The sequence below is a fragment of the Ailuropoda melanoleuca genome, chromosome 14, assembly GCF_002007445.2.
Source record: "Ailuropoda melanoleuca isolate Jingjing chromosome 14, ASM200744v2, whole genome shotgun sequence".
NCBI classification, from domain to species: Eukaryota; Metazoa; Chordata; class Mammalia; order Carnivora; family Ursidae; genus Ailuropoda; species Ailuropoda melanoleuca.
In genome coordinates, this window is record NC_048231.1 from 82413947 (window position 1) to 82433014 (window position 19068).

The 19068-nt window shown below is 43.7% G+C and overlaps 1 protein-coding gene, 2 non-coding genes and 1 pseudogene across 3 annotated transcripts in view; 3 read left to right on the forward strand and 1 right to left on the reverse strand.

Annotated features, from left to right (window-relative positions):
- ACAA2 (acetyl-CoA acyltransferase 2) overlaps window positions 1-11962 on the reverse strand; it is a 49722-nt gene extending 37760 nt beyond the window's left edge. The window contains exons 1-2 of the mRNA XM_002927779.4: window positions 11813-11962; window positions 5904-6070 (exon numbers count right to left, since the gene is read on the reverse strand). Coding sequence (XP_002927825.1) covers window positions 5904-6070; window positions 11813-11828 — 183 coding nt within the window. The 5' untranslated portion in view covers window positions 11829-11962. The remainder of the gene's footprint in view (window positions 1-5903; window positions 6071-11812) is intronic.
- LOC109490963 lies at window positions 1999-4949 on the forward strand (annotated as a pseudogene).
- Window positions 11963-12458: 496 nt separating the features above from the next.
- Window positions 12459-12599, forward strand: LOC117796213. Its single transcript, XR_004620577.1, has one exon.
- A 52-nt stretch (window positions 12600-12651) lies between these two features.
- LOC117796209 lies at window positions 12652-12734 on the forward strand. Its single transcript, XR_004620573.1, has one exon.
- Window positions 12735-19068: the final 6334 nt, after the last annotated feature.

Below are 19068 nucleotides of genomic sequence, written 5' to 3' on the forward strand. Positions count from 1 at the left end.
TCATTTGCAAATATCTTCTCCCATTCAATAGGTTGTCTCTTTGTTTTGTTGATGGTTTCCTTCACTGTGCAAAAGCCTTTTATTCTGGGGGCGCCTGGGTGGCGCAGTTGTTAAGTGTCTGCCTTCGGCTCAGGGCATGATCCCAGCATTCTGGGATCGAGCCCCACATCAGGGTCCTCCGCTAGAAGCCTGCTTCTTCCTCTCCCACTCCCCCTGCTTGTGTTCCCTCTCTCGCTGGCTGTCTCTCTTGGTCAAATAAATAAATAAAATCTTTAAAAAAAAAAAAAGCCTTTTATTCTGATGTAATCCCAATATGTAACCTTCAAACACTGTAGGTAGGATTATAAAAAGTTGCAGCTGCTTTGGAAAACAGTCTGAAAGTTCCCAAAAGAATTAAACATGGAGATACCATATAACCCATCAATCCCACTCCTAAGTATACACCCCCAAAAATAGTTTATTTTTGTTTCCCTTGCCTTCGAAGAAGATGCATCTAGTAAAATGCTGCATGGTCAATTTCAGAGAAATTTACTGCCTGTGTTCTCTTCTAAGACCTTTATGGTTTCGGGTTTCACATTCAGGTTTTCATCCATTTTATTTTATGTGTGGTATGAGAAAATGGTCCAGTTTCATTCTTTTACATGTAGCTCTCCAGTTTTCCCAGCACCATTTGTTGAAGAGACTGTCTTTTCCCCACTATATATTTTTGCCTCCTTTGTCATAGAGTAATTGATACGGTCAACTGATTTTAACAAGAGGGCCAAGACCATTCAACGGAGGAAAGAATGGTCTTTTCAACGAAGGGTGCTGGGACAGTTGGATAGCCACATGGAAAGAATGAAGTTGAACCTGTACCTCGAAACATACACAACAATTAAATAAAAATGAATCGACCTAATGTCAGTGCAGCACTATAAAAGAGTCTCAGAGGAAACAACAGGGGTGAATCTTCATAACCATGCATTTGGAAATGGATTCTTAGATATGACACCAAAAACATGAGAAACAAAAAATAAATAAAATTGGGCTTCATCAAAATTAAAAACTCTCATGTTTCAAAGGTCACTGTCAAGACACGAAAAGACAATTTAGAATGGAATACAAGACAATTTATCATATATATGATAAAGGACTTGTATCCTGAATATATAAAGAACTCTTACAATTTAGTAACAGCACAATTAAAAATGAAAAGGATGTGAATAGATACCTCTCCAAGGAGAATGTGGAAACAGCCAGTAAGCATAAGAAGTGATGTTCAGCGTCATTAGTCACCAAGGAAAGGCAAATCAAAACCAGAATAAGATATTATTTCACAGACACTAGGATGGCTATCATCAAAAAGTCAGACAATAACAAGTGTTAACAAGGATGGGGAGAAAATGTAACCTTCAAACACTGCAGGTAGGATTATAAAAAGTTGCAGCTGCTTTGGAAAACAGTCTGAAAGTTCCCAAAAGAATTAAACATGGAGATACCATATAACCCATCCATCCCACTCCTAAGTACACACCCCCCGAAATGAAAACCTCTGTCTACATAAAAACTTGCATATGATGTTCAAAGCAGTACTACGCATAATAGCAAAATGTGGGAACAACCCAAATGTGTATCAACAGAGTAAGAGAAAAGCAAAATGTGGTATTCCATCCAATGGAGTATTATTCTGCCACAGAAATGAAAGAAGTCCGAGGAAACCATTATGCCACCACTCAGGCCGCGCTCTCTGGCTGCTGCCGCCACCCCCGCCCTTGCCAGTGGTGCACATTAAAGATCCCTAACCATAGGGCGCCTGGGTGGCACAGCGGTTAAGAGTCTGCCTTCGGCTCAGGGCGTGATCCCGGCGTTATGGGATCAAGCCCCACATCAGGCTCCTCCGCTATGAGCCTGCTTCTTCCTCTCCCACTCTCCCTGCTTGTGTTCCCTCTCTCGCTGGCTGTCTCTATCTCTGTCAAATAAATAATAAATAAAATCTTAAAAAAAAAAAGATCCCTAACCATGACTGACTCCAAGTACTTCACAACCAATGAAAAAGGAACAATCTTTGAATTTAAGGCTGAACTCAACAAGAAAAAGAAAAAGGATGATGGCTGTGAAGAGTGATTGCTGCCGTGGCTGTGGGCAAGGATGTCCACTCTCCCTTTCCAGACGCAGTGAACTGTATGCAAACTGACAATCCAGAATTAAAGAAGCTCACATATCTTTATCTGATGAACTAGGCCAAGAGTCAGGCAGACATGACCATCATGGCTGCCAACAGCTTCGTGAAGCACTGTGAAGGTCCCAATCCTCTAATTTGGGTCTTGGCAGTCAGGACCATGGGGTGCATCCAGGTGGACAAGATTACAGAGTATCTCTGTGACCCCCTCCGCAAGTGCTTGAAGGATGAACATCCCTATTTCAGAGAACAGCAGCAGTCTGTGTGCCAAAACTCCATGATATCAATGCCCAAATGGCAGAAGATCATGGACTTCCAGGTTCTCTGTGGGATGTCATAGCAGATTCAGATCCAATGATGGTGGCTAATGCTGTAGCAGTATTACCTGAAGTTAGTGAATCTCACCCAAACAGCAACCTATTCAGTCTGAACCCACAGAACATTAACAAGCTGCTGACAGCCCGGAAGGAGTGCACTGGATGGGGCCAGACTTTCATTGTGGGCTGCCTGTCGAATTACAACCCTAAAGACGACCAGGAAGCTTGCAGCATCTGTGAGCGTGTAACTCCCCGGCTACCTCAAGGCAACTCAGCAGTGTGCTTTCAGCAGTAAAAGTCCTAATGAAGTTTCTAGAATTGTTACCCAAGACTCTGAGTACTACAATATGCTGCTGAAGGAGTCGGCCCCTCCACTTGTCACTTCGCTGTCTGCAAGACAGAGACGCAGCACGTCACCCTGAGGGATCTCAATCTAATTGTCCAAGAAAGACCCAAAATCTTGAAGCAGGAAATCAAAGTCTTCTTTGCAAAGTACAATGATCCCATCTATGATAAATCAGAGGAACTGGACATCATGATTTGTTTGGCATCCCACGCCAACACAGCTCAAGTTCTGGCAGAATTAAAGGGCTATGCCACAGACGTGGATGCTGACTTTGCTTGCAGAGCTGCGCGGGCCATCAAAGTGCAGCAATCCACAGAGTGCAGTGCAAGCACACTGCTTTATCTCACCCAGACCCAAGGGAATTCTGTGGTCCAAGAGGCAACTGTTGCCATCAGGGACATCTTTCACAAATACTCCAACAAGTATGAAAGTATCATTGCCACTCTGTGTGAGACCTTAGACTCGCTGGATGACCCAGACACTCCTATGATTTGGATGGTGGGAGAATACGCTGTGAGAAGTGACAATGCAGATGAGTTCCTGGAGTGCTTCCTGGAGGGTTTGCATGACGACAGCCCAGGTGCAGCTCTCCGCTTACTGCCATAGTGAAGCTGTTTCTCAACAAACCATCAGAAACAAAGGAGCTGCTAAGTCTTGAGTGTGGCAACGCAGGATTTTGACAAACCTGACCTTCGAGACTGGGGCTATGTTTACTGGTGTCTTCTCTCAACAGACCCGACACAGGCAAAGTAGTAGTCTTGTCTGAGAAGCCACTGATGTCTGAGGAGACAGATCTTACTGTGCCACCTCTGCTGGGGGAGCTCATCTGCCACACTGGATCTTTGGCCTTGGTGTCCCATAAGCCTCCCAATGCTTTTGTGGAAGGAAGTCATGGAATCCGTCACAAACACTTGCCAATACATCATGGGGGCCATGATGCAGGTGACAGCCCTGTTGGCACCACCACTGCCACCAACCTGGAAAGGCTCAGGTTACCCCTCTCAAGGTGACCTTCTAGACCTTTTAAACCTTAACCTCGGTCCCCCAGTCAATGTGCTTCAGGTGTCCTCCATACAGATGGGAGCAGCAGATCTCTTGGAAGGAGGACTAGATGGTCTGGTGGGCCCCTTCCATCCCATCATCAGGGCCTCTAACCTTCGCTCCTCCACCCACTCCCCCGCCCCCTGTGGTCAGCAGGGGTCCCAATGACCTGTCAGCACCCTTCACAGGATAGGCATGTGACCTGCAGGACATGTGGTTCCTAAGGCTGTCTGACTGCCTGCAGTAAAAGCTAACAGCTTGGGGGTTTTCAGAACATTCACTCACCACCAAGGGCACATCTATATGGAAATGAACTTCACCAACAAAGCTCTGCAGCAGGTGACAGACTCTGCAAGCCAGTCACACCAGAGTAGCAGCTTTGGTGTGATCCCCAGCACTCCTCTGGCCAACCATACACCACTGATGCCAAACCAGCGTATGGATGTCTCCCTGCCTCTGAACACCTTCGATCCGGTCATGAAGATGCAATCTCTGAATAACCTGCAGGCGGCTGTGAAAAACAACAGTCTCGTCTTCCACTTCAGCTGTCTCGCCCCACTCAATGTGCTTTCTGTGGATTTCAAAAGGGAGCGCCAGGTCTTCTGGAAATGTGGAAGGCTATTCCCAAGGAAAAAGAACTTCAGTATCAGATTAAGGAATGTCAATTAAATGCTGACAGTTTCCAGCAAACTGCAAAACGACAATGTTTACACTCTTACCAAGAGGAATGTGGAAGGGGAGGACATGCTGTACCAATCCTGGAAGCTCAATAACAGCATCTGGATTTTGGCTGAGCTACATATCCAGCCAGGAAACCCAAATTACATGCTGCTGCTGAAATGCAGAGCTCCCGAAGTCTCTCGGGACATGTGTCGGGTCTACAGCAGTTTTGAAAAGCTAACAGACGGGTCCGGTGCCCTCCGGCCACCCTGTGACTGGTGCAAGCCAAGAACTCTTAACTGGAAGAAATCGTATTGCCATGTAGACTCTGAAGCCAAACACGCTGAGGCCACACACCAAGGTAGTGACTGACATCACCGCACAACCTGTTGGATACTTTTAGCGTCTCGTGAACATTTGTAACCACTTCTTTGATCACTTTCCACCTCTTGTCACGTGCTGCTGCTATCTGTCCTTACTTGTGAGCTCCTCCATAGTGCGCTGATGCCTGGCATTTTTGAGCATAGTTTGATATTTTGTGATTGAGAGCTCATTTCGAAAGCAGAAAAGGACAAAAAATATTAAAGCAAAGAAAAATGTCACTGAAAAAAAAAATGAAGTCCTTTAGATTCCACTGCAAACAAAATCAGTTCTCGGTAGAAGCAAAATCTGAGTCATGGCTCTGGAACTGGGGGGTGGAAACAACTGCACACCCCTTTCTGAGCCTTCTCCCTGCCCCAGGAACTGAGCACTTGGTGGACGGGTTGGCAGCAGCTTCCAGTCTTCTCAGTCCGCCTCTCCTAGTATGGAACAACCACTTTCTGAGCCAGCAGAACAGTGACAGGGCCCCAGTACTCGCAGTGGCAACGCACTCCACATAGAGCCTATTTCAAGAGCTGGGAGAAAGAAGGGAGCTCCCACTACTTGGCCACACTTCAAAGGAATACACAGCTTTCATTATCTGCAAATGAATGATCTATTTTGTCAACCTTAACATAGCAAGATAGAAGGTAAAGAAACTTATTTCTCATAACAAATACTGACCATGATCCTAGTGTTATTAGGAGATGTGTTATATTGACTGGGTTTTCTACCCTCCTTAGTTGTTACACAGAGAGAACCAATTAACTTGAAAAAAGTCAAGGAAATGAATCTAATATTAAGAAGCAATGAAATGTAACCGTAACGGGACAGATATACAGCTTCCAGATTATATGTGGCTTTGAATTATGTATGCCATTGCTTCTAGAGTCACAGAATTACTGAAATCATAAATACCTTTAACTATTATTAACTAATTCACATTAAGACATATTAAAGAAATTACCTTTTTAATAACATAAAGCACCAAGAATGAATACCCCCCTTCTGCCCTACTAACCTGTATGACATTGCCTACAATGACACTGTCAATGGTCTCAGGTAAGACCTTGCCTGCAGACAAAGCAGCCCTGGCAGCAAATTCAGTCAAGTCGGTCGCGGTGAAGTCTTTCAGAAGACCTCCATATGCTCCAAAGGGTGTTCGCTTAGCCGCAACGATGAACACACCTATTGTGATGAAGAGAGACTTGTAAGCAGTGACAGATTAGTTAGTGTCCCTAACATGCTTTAAATAATCTCACTATGTAACCTAGTATTAGGTACTGTTTTCAATTAGAACTCAGACAATTTTTGTCACATAATAATATGTGGAACAAGTCACGCTCACAAAATCTTTTTTTAAGATTTTATTTATTTATTTGACAGAGAGAGACAGCAAGAGAGGGAACACAAGCAAGAGGAGTGTGAGAGGGAGAAGCAGGCTTCCCGCCAAGCAGGGAGCCTGATGTGGGGCTTGATCCCAGGACTCTGGGATCATGACCTGAGCCGAAGGCAGATGCTTAACGGCTGAACCTCCCAGGCGCCCCCAAAAGCAGTCTCTTAATGAAGGGGTATTAGTCTGAGCAATACCTATACACTGGCCACAGAAACTACATGCTGCAATGTAAATCCATGCTGCTAGAAAACATTCTCGTCCTCAGGTGATTTACAATGCTAGAAACATTTGTTTAAAACTAAAATGCTAGGACACCTGGGTGGTTCAGCCATTAAGCGTCTGCCTTCGGCTCAGGTCATGATCCCAGAGTCCTGGGACTGAGCCCCGCATCGGGCTCCCTGCTCTACTGGGAGCCTGCTTCTTCCTCTCCCACTCCCCCTGCTTGTGTTCCCTCTCTCACTGGCTGTCTCTATCTCTGTCAAATAAATAAATAAAAATAAAAATAAAAAAACCAAAATGCTAGGACGCCTGGGTGGCTCAGTGGGTTAAGCATCTGCCTTCAGCTCAGGTCATGATCCCAGGGTCCTGGGAACCAGTCTCACATTGGGCTCCTTGCTCAGCAGGGAGCCTGCTTCTCCCTCTGCCTGCCACTCCTCCTGCTTGTGCTCTCTCTGACAAATAAATAAAATCTTTAAAAAAAATAAAACTAAAATGCTTCTTCGATGTGCTCAAGTATGTTGTCTAGTCATAGAATCAAAGAATCTCCAAATTAGAAGTTCTCTTGAGGTTTGAGGCTGACATAGAAAATTCCTGATGCGCGAGAAAAAAATTCCTCTGCTAGAAAACTTACATTAAGAAGGCACACTCCACTGTGTAAAGCAGTGGGTCCACGAATGGACAACCGAAAGTATGACTTTTCCTCCTACTGAGCTAAGCCAGCTCACCAGTCTTCCATCCACCAGTCTACCCAAATGCATCCCAAGTCACAAAAATAGTTTCTAGGGGAAAAAAAAAAAAAGGAAAAAAAATTGTTTCTAGAATTGATAATGCTTTGAATGTGAATTATATATACCTTTACTTTTGGAGCCATAGGATGACTAAATTACAAATTTCAAATTATATGAACCACTACCTTTTACTCTTGGAATAAAGTGGGCAAAAGACACCACCTTTTACATGGGAGGCCCCTTCAGATCTGGAGTCAGCTAACCTGTAAGATCCCTCAGATCTGAAGTAAATAAAAGGCATTTTTCCAACACATCTTTATTTGACATTAATTCTGGCTGCTTTCTTCTAAAGATATTCTAGTTTGCCAATATCCTAGTAAAGCAAGAATTATATGTATCTGTATTCTAAGAATACAACAAAATTTCCTGATCTAGCCACAAAGATTACAGGGGAATATACATATATTAATGTAAATTAAGACTATAAGTTTATGGTATCACTATTAGTCCAATTGATGTCCTTGGGCAAATAAATAAAAACTGCTCCTTCCTGAGACACTCTACTGCTACCCTCCCCCAAAAGGGTCACAGAAGTCTCCAATGTGAGTGACGCTCGCTAGAGCTGTGTGAGGCAAAATTTGCACATCAGGAAGCAGCACCCAATAGAGCCGTTTCATCACACTAACCATTTATTAGGCACCAACAAAGCACTAGACATTTTATCACTTTTCATACACTATCTAATCTTCCCAACAAGCCTGCAAGGTAAACAGTACAGTGGTGCATTCAGGAGGCACTTAGTATGTGACAGACCTCATGCTTGGTGCTTTGCATACATTGACCTCCCCCAAACGATCTTGAGCTCAAGTTTCCACGTCCTGCCAAGCAATTATGGGACTTTTAAACAATGGGTTTGTGCCAAGATATTAACCTGTAATTGAGACTATACAAACATTATGCCACTTTTCGTATTTAAGGACAATTCTCCCAACTACCTAAGTGGAGATTATCTCTTTCGTGGAACAAACTCAACCTATCCTAAAAATCAAACAAACTAACAAAAACACAAAACTTCAGCTTCTCCTTTCATTCCTATTTTGAGAAACTCACATTCTATAAGAATCTTAGGAGGGGCACCTGGGTGGCTCAGTCAGGTTAGACATCAGTTGGTTAAGCAACTGGCTCTTGATTTTGGCTCAGGTCGGGATCTCAGGGTCATGAGATCGAAGAGTCTGCTTAAGAGTCTCTCTCTCTCTCCCTCTGCCCCTCCCCCTGCTTATGCTCTCTCTCTCTAAATTTTTAAAATCTTAAAAAAAACCTAAATATTAAAAAATAAAAGACTGTTACTCCTAACATATACAACTATAATTTAGAACAGATCCAATTAATTTTTACAAATATTCAGATATTTACAAGACCATAAAAATATTATTTCAGTGCATTATAGATGTTTTGTTCTGATAGATGGGTTATTCTGTGCCACTACACCTTCCTCAGTTTTTGCAAATGTCCTCTAAACCTCTTTGCTTAATAGTTTACCTATTTTTATATTGGTATTTTATTTCATTTTTCTTTCCCCTTCCCATGTCCTCTTCCTAATTTCATTACAGCCTCTATGTGGTCATGGCTCCTATTTGATCAACTCTCCTGCAAATAATAATGACTACTGGAAGGCCTTGGAGAATGAACAAAACTAGGCAGATATAGAGGAGATATGGAAGAAGGGAACAGTACAGGGTGAGTGTCCAATTTATTTTTAGTCTCTGACTTGAAGGCAAACAGTCCACACTACGTGAATGGCTAGAACACAGAAAACTCAGTCTTACTGGCTTGAAGACTTAAGAGAACTGAGTTCATGGCAACCACAGCCACTGGTAAATGAGAATGAATCTGGGAAAGGAAAGGACCACAGGCAGGAGCCCAAATCATATAATACAAACTCTGCCTAAATATCTGGCTGACCCTTTAACCATGCACCTACAAACACCTTAGCTAAGGCTAACAGAACTGGACTTCGATTTGAGCTGTCACCCTCTACAGGGGAGACAGAGTTTAAACCGACTGAGTTCAGCCAAATTAACTGCCTGCAAAAATAAACAGCCAACCAAACAATCAATAAATTAACATGCTTTGGAAGAGCAGGGAACCTGATGTGGGACTCGATCCTGGCACTCCAGGTTCATGGCCTGAGCGGAAAGCAGTCACTTAACCGGAATGAGCCACCCAGGCGCCCCTCAAAAGAAATTTTCATGTGCTAAAGAGGGTTGACCTACAAGATACCTACAAGATACCAGAAGCCTCGCCATTGTCAAGTTAAGGTAAGGTTGTTTTCCCCTCTAGTGAGGTAGCAACATGAAGACAGTTGGGAGATTCCTGATAGATGTCACACAGGTCCCGCCCAGGAGTGTGACAAGGGCGGGAGGGGTTTGCAGGGTGTCAGCTTCTGCTTTGTCTTCAGCCAGCCTTCTACTCCCTCATTACAAATATATCTTAAAATTCAACAAAAGAAAACCAAAAACCCAGTTAAAAATTGGGTTAAAAATCTTAACAGACACCTCATGAAGATGGCGAACAGCCATATGAAAATATACAACATCCTAAGTCATTAGGGACATACAAAACAAGATACCACTACACAACTATTAGAATGGCTAAAATCCAAAACACCAACGCCCCCAAATGCTCGTGAGGATGCAGACAAAAGAAACTCTTTCACTGCTGTCGAGAATGCAAAAGACAAGGACTTTGCCAAACAGTTTGGCTGTTTCTTATAAAACCAGAACAAAACTGACCCTACCCATATGATGTGGCAATCGCTGTTCCTATGTATTTACAATGAGTTAAGAGTTATATCCACACAACCTACACACGAATGTTTACAGCAGTTGTATTCATAACTGCCAAAACTTGTAAGAAACCAAGATGTCATTCAGTAGGTGAATGGATGTGGCAAATCCATGTAATAGAACATCATTCAGCAATCAAGTCACGAAAACACCTGGAGGAAGCTTAAATGCACACTGTTAAGTGAAAGAAGCCAATCTTAAAGGGCTACAGACTGTATGATTCCAACTATATGCCACTGGGAAAAGGCAAAACTATGGAGACAGTATAAAGGTCGGTGGTTGCCAAGGGACTTGGCAAAGATGTGACAGCATAGACAAAACTTCCCACTAGAACGCCAGACAGGAACACCGCCTTCCCGGAGGTCCCAGTTAGGTTAAATATTAACTCACTTAATTAGAGCAAATACAGACAGCAACCAGAACGAATCAAGGAAAACCGCTGCTGCTGAGGTGGTGGGACACTGGTGAGGTGAGGTGGGATGGAGTCTGGAGCCGACGACCAAGAAAAAATTCTTGAGACACCTTTGGTGCGAAATGGTGGTTTATTAAAGCACGGGGACAGGACCCGTGGGCAGAAGGAGCTGCACCAGGGTCATGAGGAGGGGCCCATTATATACCCTCAAGTTGGGAGGGGGTTCGGGATAGCGTAAGTCTCTAAGGAATTTTGGAAGCAAGGTTTCCAGGACCTTGAGGGGGTAGCTATTGTTGGGAAAAGGTCATTTATTACCGTGTAATAAAACCTTAGTCATGACACCCTTCGGATGTATATCAGTGGGCCATATGCTTGGGGGATGATTGCCAACACTTATCGACTCACAGGATCCTGGGGTGGGGGGCGTTCAGACTAGGATTGCCTTTTGCCCTTAGCAAAGTATTAATATTGAGGCAGTTAAGTCCCTAGAGGAATGTCACTCTCCTGTTTCAAGGACTTGTCAATGGGCTGGAGGCAGTAAGGAAATGTAGTAATTTTTCTTCTGCCTTTGTTTCCCACATCACTGCTACAGCATCCATTTCAGTTTCTAGAAATCTAAAGTAGCTAGGCAGACACGCCTAGGCGTCTTGAAAGATACACAGACATTCCCAAAAAAGCCAAATAACGGTAAAAGCATTCCTTGGGTGCAACCACCTTGTACAGAGATGCTAATAAAAAACTGGGGGATTGATTCTTGTTCCTTAAAGTTAAAATTCCACCGACTGTGACCATCTGTTAGGAGAAGGGAGTTTACACACTTTTTTCTTTAAAGTTACTAACCCTAGAATTAATGTACTAGTGTGAGTGCAGTTTCCTGGAGTCAATTTAAAGTAATGAAAGGGAAAGGGAAAGAGCTGGTCTTCCAACAGAATGCCACCAAGCATGTGGTAGAACAGGCCGCTGGGGCGGAAATTCCCTGGACACCCTGAAAGACCGTCAATTCCTCCCCCACAAACTTCTGCATCCCGGACCTGTGCAGAGGCGGGGACTCTTCTGCGAAGCAGCCCTCCGCCCCAGGCGCCCCGGTGCTTCCGGCGCCGCCAGTTTGCCTAACAACTGAAAAAAACGGGGCACGGGGTTGGGGGGTCTGAGCGAAGAAGGGTAATGACCTTCAAGGTCGGAAGCAAACCTTGGTCTCTACCCGCAGCTGGAAACTGCACCAAAATCGCTGTCGCTAGCGCCCGACAAGTATGTTTTCTCCTTGACCCGACAATCTTTCCGGGTTGGGCTTTTATCAAGCCCCCTACAGATGACCCCAGCGACGCTCACCTCGGACCAGGGCCATGGCTGCAACGCGAAACGACGCAGGGCTTCCCCTCCAGCGATGAAGAGCGCCTACCCAACTCCAGGCCTTAAAGCTGGGGGCGGCGCCCCGCGAGGCCCCGCCCCTGCCCTTTCACCCATTTCCCGGCCTCTCCTCTGGCTGGTCCGAGCTCATTGCCCTCTCGCAAGACACCGCCTTCCGCTTGCCTTCGCGTGGGAACCGCAAAGTCGGCCAGCAGCCGGGCCCTGCACGAGACAGCGTTCCCTGCCAGCGCGTTTCTTCCTCACGCTTTACCTCTCTTTTGCAAAGGGAGACCATGACTTGACTCCACCCTGCCCATCCTGTCCCTGGCCTCTATAACCCGTCCCCCGCCCAGTAATCCCGGCTCGAACGTTCCCTTCATTCCATAGCAGCCCTCCGGGGGCTGGAGGGGAGGGGCGCGGGCGAGGGGTTGGCGCGGGGGCCGGAAGTCCGGGAGGACGGCGCGAGAGGATTGGCTGCGCCTCTGCCGCGGGCTGCGGGGTGCGGCTTCGCGGAGGAGCAGAGGCTCGGGCCGCTGGGCCTGAGAGGGGCCTCGATACTCGGTGCGGGCTGCGGGTGGGGTTGGGCGTGGGCGACCGAGGGATGTAGCGAGTGTCGGAGGACAGGGAGTCCCCGAGTCCCCAGTGTAGCCCCAGATGAGCTCGCAGTATTTTCCTTATATGATCGGGCCCCGTTGCTGGCGGCGCTGCTGGCCGGGAGCCTGAGAGGATTATGAAAACGTTTCAGGTGAAGTGTGGCTGGGGACCGGGGCGGGGAGATGAGGGAGAGTTAGGGAGGCCTCTGCCGCTGGAACTGTGAGCCCTGGTCGATGATGACGTGACCACTGCGCAATCTGAGTTCTGGGAACCAGGTGATGGAGTGTGTGCTAAGCACGGGCTGAGACCGGGCAAGCAGGAGAGCCGCAGCGCGGGGGCTCGGGGGCGCGGGGCGGGGCGGGTTTCTGTGCCTGGGAGGCTGCCGTGGATCGCCTGGAGGTTTCTGTGAACCCTCAGGGCTTCCCTGCCCTGGACTCTTGCTTTCAGGCTCCTATAGCCTTCTTGCAAGGTATCCATCGTTTTTATTATGAAAACATTTTAGCATGCAGAGAACTGGAAGCATTTCTGCAGTGAGCACCCATACGTCCACCACCTGTATTCTGCAGTAGTGAACATTTTGCCATATTTGCTATATCACGTCTGTCCTTCTAACATCAAACCACTTTATTTTTCTAATGCAGACTTAATACAGTAGTCTCCCCCGCCTAATGGGGGGAGGGGAGGGAAACATGGTCCCAGACCCCTAGGCAGTGCCTGAAACCAGATAGTACCAAGCCCTATGTTTTTTTTCCTTTATGTACATACCTATGATAAAGTTTATGATTTAGGGACAGTATGAGATTAACAGCAATAATAAGACATAGTATCCTGTAATAAAAGTTACCTGACGGGCGCCTGGGTTGCTCAGTCTAGTCAGGCCTCTAACGCATGATTTTGGCTCAGGTCATGATCTCTTGTTGGTGAGATGGGGCCCTGGTTCAGGTTCCCACCTGGGGGTGGAACCCGCTTAAGGTTCTCTTTCTCTCTCCCCTTCGGCCCCTCCCCCCTCATTTTCTCTTTATCTCAAAAAAAAAGTTATGTGAATGTGGTCTTTATTTTTTTTTTTAAGATTTTTATTTATTTGAGAGAAAGAGCACGAGCACAAGCTGGGGGAGGGGCAGAGGGAGAAGCAGACTCCCTGCTGAGCAGGGAGCCCCAGGTGGGACTCCATCTCAGGACCCTGGGATCATGACCTGAGCCAAAGGCAAACGCTTAACCGAGACACCCAGGTGCCCCAATCTTTCAAAATTTTAACTCTGGGAACACTTGGCTTGGGTCCTGTTAGACGTGATATTTATTTATGGTTTTTCTTAAAATTTCCCTGTAGTCAAATGTGCAAATCTTTGTTTTTTAATTTTATTTATTTATTTGTTAGAGAGCACAGCAGGTGCAGTAGCAGAGGCAGAGGGAGAAGCAGGCTCCCCACTGAGCAAGGAGTCCAATGCGGAACTCAATCCCAGGGTCACAAGTGTCTACACTCTTATAAGCCATACTACCATCAGCTATAAAACTATAATTAAAACATGTCCACCATCACAAAAAAATCACTTTATTCCCCTTCCCACCCTCTACCTCCCTGTCTCCCATTGTTCTGTTTTTCTCACCATCTACTGCAGTTTGACCCTCAGATTTATTCCTTTTCTCCTGTTACTTTAAATTGAATGAATGCAGGAAACGATAGCTGACTGAATACATAGGCAAGCTCTGAGGGTTATGAACTTAAAAAAATGTAAACTACGTTCCCACAACAAGTGTGTATAGTCAATAGAATTCTGACTGAGATCAAAGCTTCTCACCAACCAGGTGATTTTTTTCACCTGCATCTTCTGAATAATGAACAGGGAGTGATAATAAAAGCTACCGTTTTTTGGATACAGTGTACCCAGCATTGTGCCAGGCACTTACATATAGTTTTGTAACTTTTATACCCAGGTGATATAATAATTATATAAAATGGAATAATATACAATTCGTATACATTGGACAAATCCTAACTGAGGGACAGTCTACAACCCCATGAGACAGATGGCGTTTTTCACCTCTCTCATTTTATAAATGACGAAGCTTAGGCCCAGAGAAACCAAAGAACTTGCCAAGGCCTCCAATCTAGAAAATTGCTGAACTAGAATTTTGAACCCTTGATCTTCAAATGCCCAAGGCCTGTTGTCTTCAGGACTTACAGGATGTGGAATATAGGAGTGGGGGTGGAGAAGCCAACAGGTATCATTAGCTAAGGTCTCTTACACAAAATGACAGGTGAATGTTAAATGAATCTTCCATGGAGGAAGAAATAAAAGTATTTGGGAAGAAATCCTGTTAAGGATGACTTTCTATATTTTCTAGTATACAGTGGCTTAGGTTCTGAAGGTTTATTTGCTTTTTTCTGCAGGGCAGGGTGTGTGTGGGAGATAGAGTGGCTTCAGGTAGGTGGAGAGGTGAGGCACTGTGTCAGTACTAAATGTTCACCTTTTCCCAGGGTTCCTACAGGAAATGATTTGAGTAACTATTTTTTCAATCCTCTCAAGGACACCACAGAGCGAGTACCATTCTAGGTGTAGAAGTTATTACATTGCATATAATGGAAACCTTGGGGCATTGGCCTTGATTTGGGTTTGACAGCTAGTAACTCAGTCTAGTATTTTTTTGCCATTATAGTTCCTGAGTTAAAGGCTTATTTTTCCTTTAGGCCTAATTATCAACTGGGGTGCTTTTGGCTGCAAATAACAGAAGACTTGACCTAAAATGGCTTAAACATTAAGGATTTTTTTTATTGTTTCACATAACAGGAAGCCTCCAAGTATTACCATGTCATCGAGCATCCAGGCTTTTGGTTGCTACAGCTGTAGGCATCATGTCTGCACCAAACCATGTTCAAATGGGGGGAAGGTGAGTATTTATTGATGTGGTTTGGAGTGGTGGAGTGGTGGAATTCAGAGCCCACGGCCAAGAAAGCATCTTTGAGATGTCTTTGATGCAAAATGTGGTTTTATTAAAGCATGAGGACAGGACCCACGGGCAGAAAAAGCTGCACTGGGGTTGTGAGAAGTGACTGTATATATAATTTTCTATCCTATGGAGGGGAGGGTGATGTTAGGGCTCCAAGGAATTGAGTCTGTAGGTATCTGGAGATGGCTTTTTTCTTGTAAATCATTCAGACAGTTGCAAACTGTTGGAGACTTGTGTCCTGCATGACTGTGATCTCTATCATTTAACCATTTGTTTTTCCCTTTTCTTTGTTGGAAAGCAGCCAGGCGTGCCTGGGGAATGTCCCATCTAGGGGTGTGGAGGGGTGTCAGCTTGTGCTTTGCCCTCAGCTTGCCTTCTGCTCCCTCATCATTTATTTTATCTCTTTATCAAGAAGGAACATCTTTCTCTTCTGTTTCGTTGGCCAGAATTGAGTTGTATGCCCATGACCTAGCTGCAAAAGTGTCTGGAAAAAATTTTCTGTCTTTTTCAGTTTCTATCTTGGAAAGCAGGCTCTGCCAGTAAGGATGAAAGCTGGAGAAAAGGCTGTTGAGTCGGTGACCATCAGTGCCAGGCACAACGGACTTTATAAACAATTACACAGACTGTCATGTAACCTACACCCTCTCATATTGCATACTGACATCTCTAAATTGCTTCGGTGAACTTGGACTTGTCTATCTTCGCTCATAATTGAGAAATTGGAGCTCTGGTGTTTTGTACAATCAAAAGTTCTACTCTAGCGGTGTCCTCTCATTGAATGAACAGCACTGTGCAGTTGTTCAGATTTACTACCAAATTCAATGTTGATATTAATTTAAAACGAGTAGCAGATAGAAAAATTAAAATGCTGCTCATTGGGTAGAGTACCTAGCACACAGGAGGTACTCAGTAATTATTTGTGGCATTAAGCAATGCTACTCATAAAATTAAAGCCAAAAAAGAATTGTTTTGGTGAGCCAAAACATGTATTTTATCTCAAGTTGGTGCTCAATGAACTTAAGCCAAACTGTGTGTTTTGTAATGGAGAAAATAAAAACCAGAGAAGAGAATGTAAAGTGAATTATGCCAAAAAGTGAAATACAGGGGTGGAGGAAATAAACAGATCTTTAAAAGTTATGGAGTTTTTCAGACTCTTAACTCTAGGGAACAAACTGAGGGTTGCTGGAGGGGAAGTGGGTGGGGGGATAGGGTACATGGGTGATGGGCATTAAGGAGGGCACTTGATGTAATGAGCACTGGGTGTTATATGCAACTGATGAATCACTAAACTCTATCTCTGAAATTAAAAAAATAAAATAGTAATAAAATCTTGAAGTCTAAAAAGAAAAAAAAATATTCCACCCTCCAAACATGCCAAAAAATAAATATAAAAAAATAAAAGTTATGGGTTTTTCATTAAAACTTTCTTAAAGTTCAAATGCAGAGAAAATTCTTGGTCTGTACAACTAGTGATTAGGGATATAGTGTCCTTTAATAAGAGAAGGAAGATTCTATTCAATTTGCCTTCCACATATTTATTAAGATTCCATCACTAAGTATCACAGTCTCCCACCTGATACCCTGCAAATCACTGGCAGCAAGTCTCTCCAAATTTACTAAGTTTTCTTTAATTAGAAATGTCACTAAAATGGGTGGATCCTAAAACCATTTGCTAAAGGTTTACACATATAAAAACATGTTAATATATGTAAAGACATTTTACATATCTGAGTATCACAAAGAGGAAAATGAACCTTTACAGTAGAGAAATCTTGGGAATATTACCACCTTAACCAAATGACCAAACTTCACATCACCAATAATGGGACAAAATGATGCCATGTCATCGGGGCACTGGGGACACAGCTTCACCTATGTAGGATCTCTCCAAAAAATGTCTGCCTGGAATCCCATCCTAAAGAAATTATCAGACAAATCCAAATTAAGGCATATTCTGCAAAATGACTGACCTAAACTCTTCAAAGATGTTGACGTGATAAACAAAAAAAGCCTGGGAATGGTATCAGATAAAAGGAGCTGGAGAATGACAATTACATTAAATGTGGGATCTTTCATTGAAACCTGGATTACAAACAACCTTAAAAAAACAAAACAACAACAAAAAACCAAAACAAAAAATTCTGTTCTAAAGAACAGAATTGGAACATTTGGGGGAACTTTAATATAAGTTATATGAGTTAGTTGTGTTGATGTAACTTTTCCTGATTATGTTAATTATATTGTAGTAATGTGGGAGATTGTCCTTTGTTCTTAGAAGTGACGCGGTGAGTCATGATGTCTGCAATTCATTTTCGAATGACTCAGAAAAAAAAATGTATATAAATACCCTGGCAGAGAGAGAAAGCAAGTATAGCAAAATATTACCAGTTAGGGAATCTAGAGGGAGGAATATATGGTTGTTTGATTGTTCTACTTTTATAACTGTCCTGTAGGTTTTTAACTTTCTCAATATAAGAATGAGAGAAAAAGTATCTTTCGAGGAAGTCTCAAAATTATCTGAAACAAATTATTTTCTAAAATATGTAGTCCTTTTCATGTTTATAACCATTACATATCACACTACACGATGTATATCCAAGTTATTTTATAAATTTTTTTTGTCTAGGTGTGAAACCTCTCATGAGATGTGAAGTCATTACTCTTAGACATTTAACTTGCAGTATTTTTTAAAAGAAGATTTTATTTATTTGAGAGAGAGAGCCCGAGAGGCTGAGGGGGGTGCGTGGCAGGCAGAGAAAGAAGCAGACTCCCTGNGAAAGAAGCAGCCCCCCTTCCGAGCGGGGCCCCCCCCCCCCCACCGCCCCTGCCAATGAGGGGCTCCATCTCAGGACCCTAGGATCAGGACCTGAGCTGAAGGCAGAGGCTTAACCAACTGAGTCATCCAGGTACCCTGCTTTCGGTAATTTTTTTTTAATGTATTATTTCTTTCTGTACTTATTTTTTTAGGAGAAAGTAGAATTAGCGTAAAACTGAAGTCAGCGACTCTATTGTAAATCTGTAAATTCTAGTTATTATGATTTCATTAGGATTTCAGAAATATCAAGGCTCATCCTTATCTCCTGCTTTTTCTGGGTAATTTTCCTATGCTTCAACTTCCAATAGCACTCAAAAGTGATGGTAGCTTAAGCAGCAGTGACTTTAGAAGTTGCAGTAATGGAAACAGGAAAGCTGGTAAAGTCAGTAGGAGCTAGGACAATTTTTAAAACTGAGTATGTGAATTTGAATGAATGAGACAAGCGAGTTTACTAATCTTGGTAGTTTGGAAAATTATGTATGTGCTATTCATCTGCTTTGGTGATAACTTAAGGTTTTGATAACAAGGCAGTTATTCGCTTAGGGTGGTTTTGCCCTTAACAACAAATACCTACTCTTCAGAAAGTTCAAGTTACAAAACAAGCACAGCAGAAATGAAACGTAGACTGAAATGGACACGGATTTGCTGAAATTCCTCATTTTATGTTTACTGTAAATCTTGGCGTGTTGCAATAGCTTCAAGCCATTGCCACAAACTGAGGTGAAGGATGTTTTTGTTTTCCTCCTCCATCTATTTGAAAGTTATTTGCAGTGTCTATATCCTCACCAAGGCTTAGAATTTTATTTAAGTAATATAACCGTAGGCAAATCTCTGTACTTCCTTGGTTCTAAGTTCACTTTGCAAAAGGCTCATGTTTTTGGAC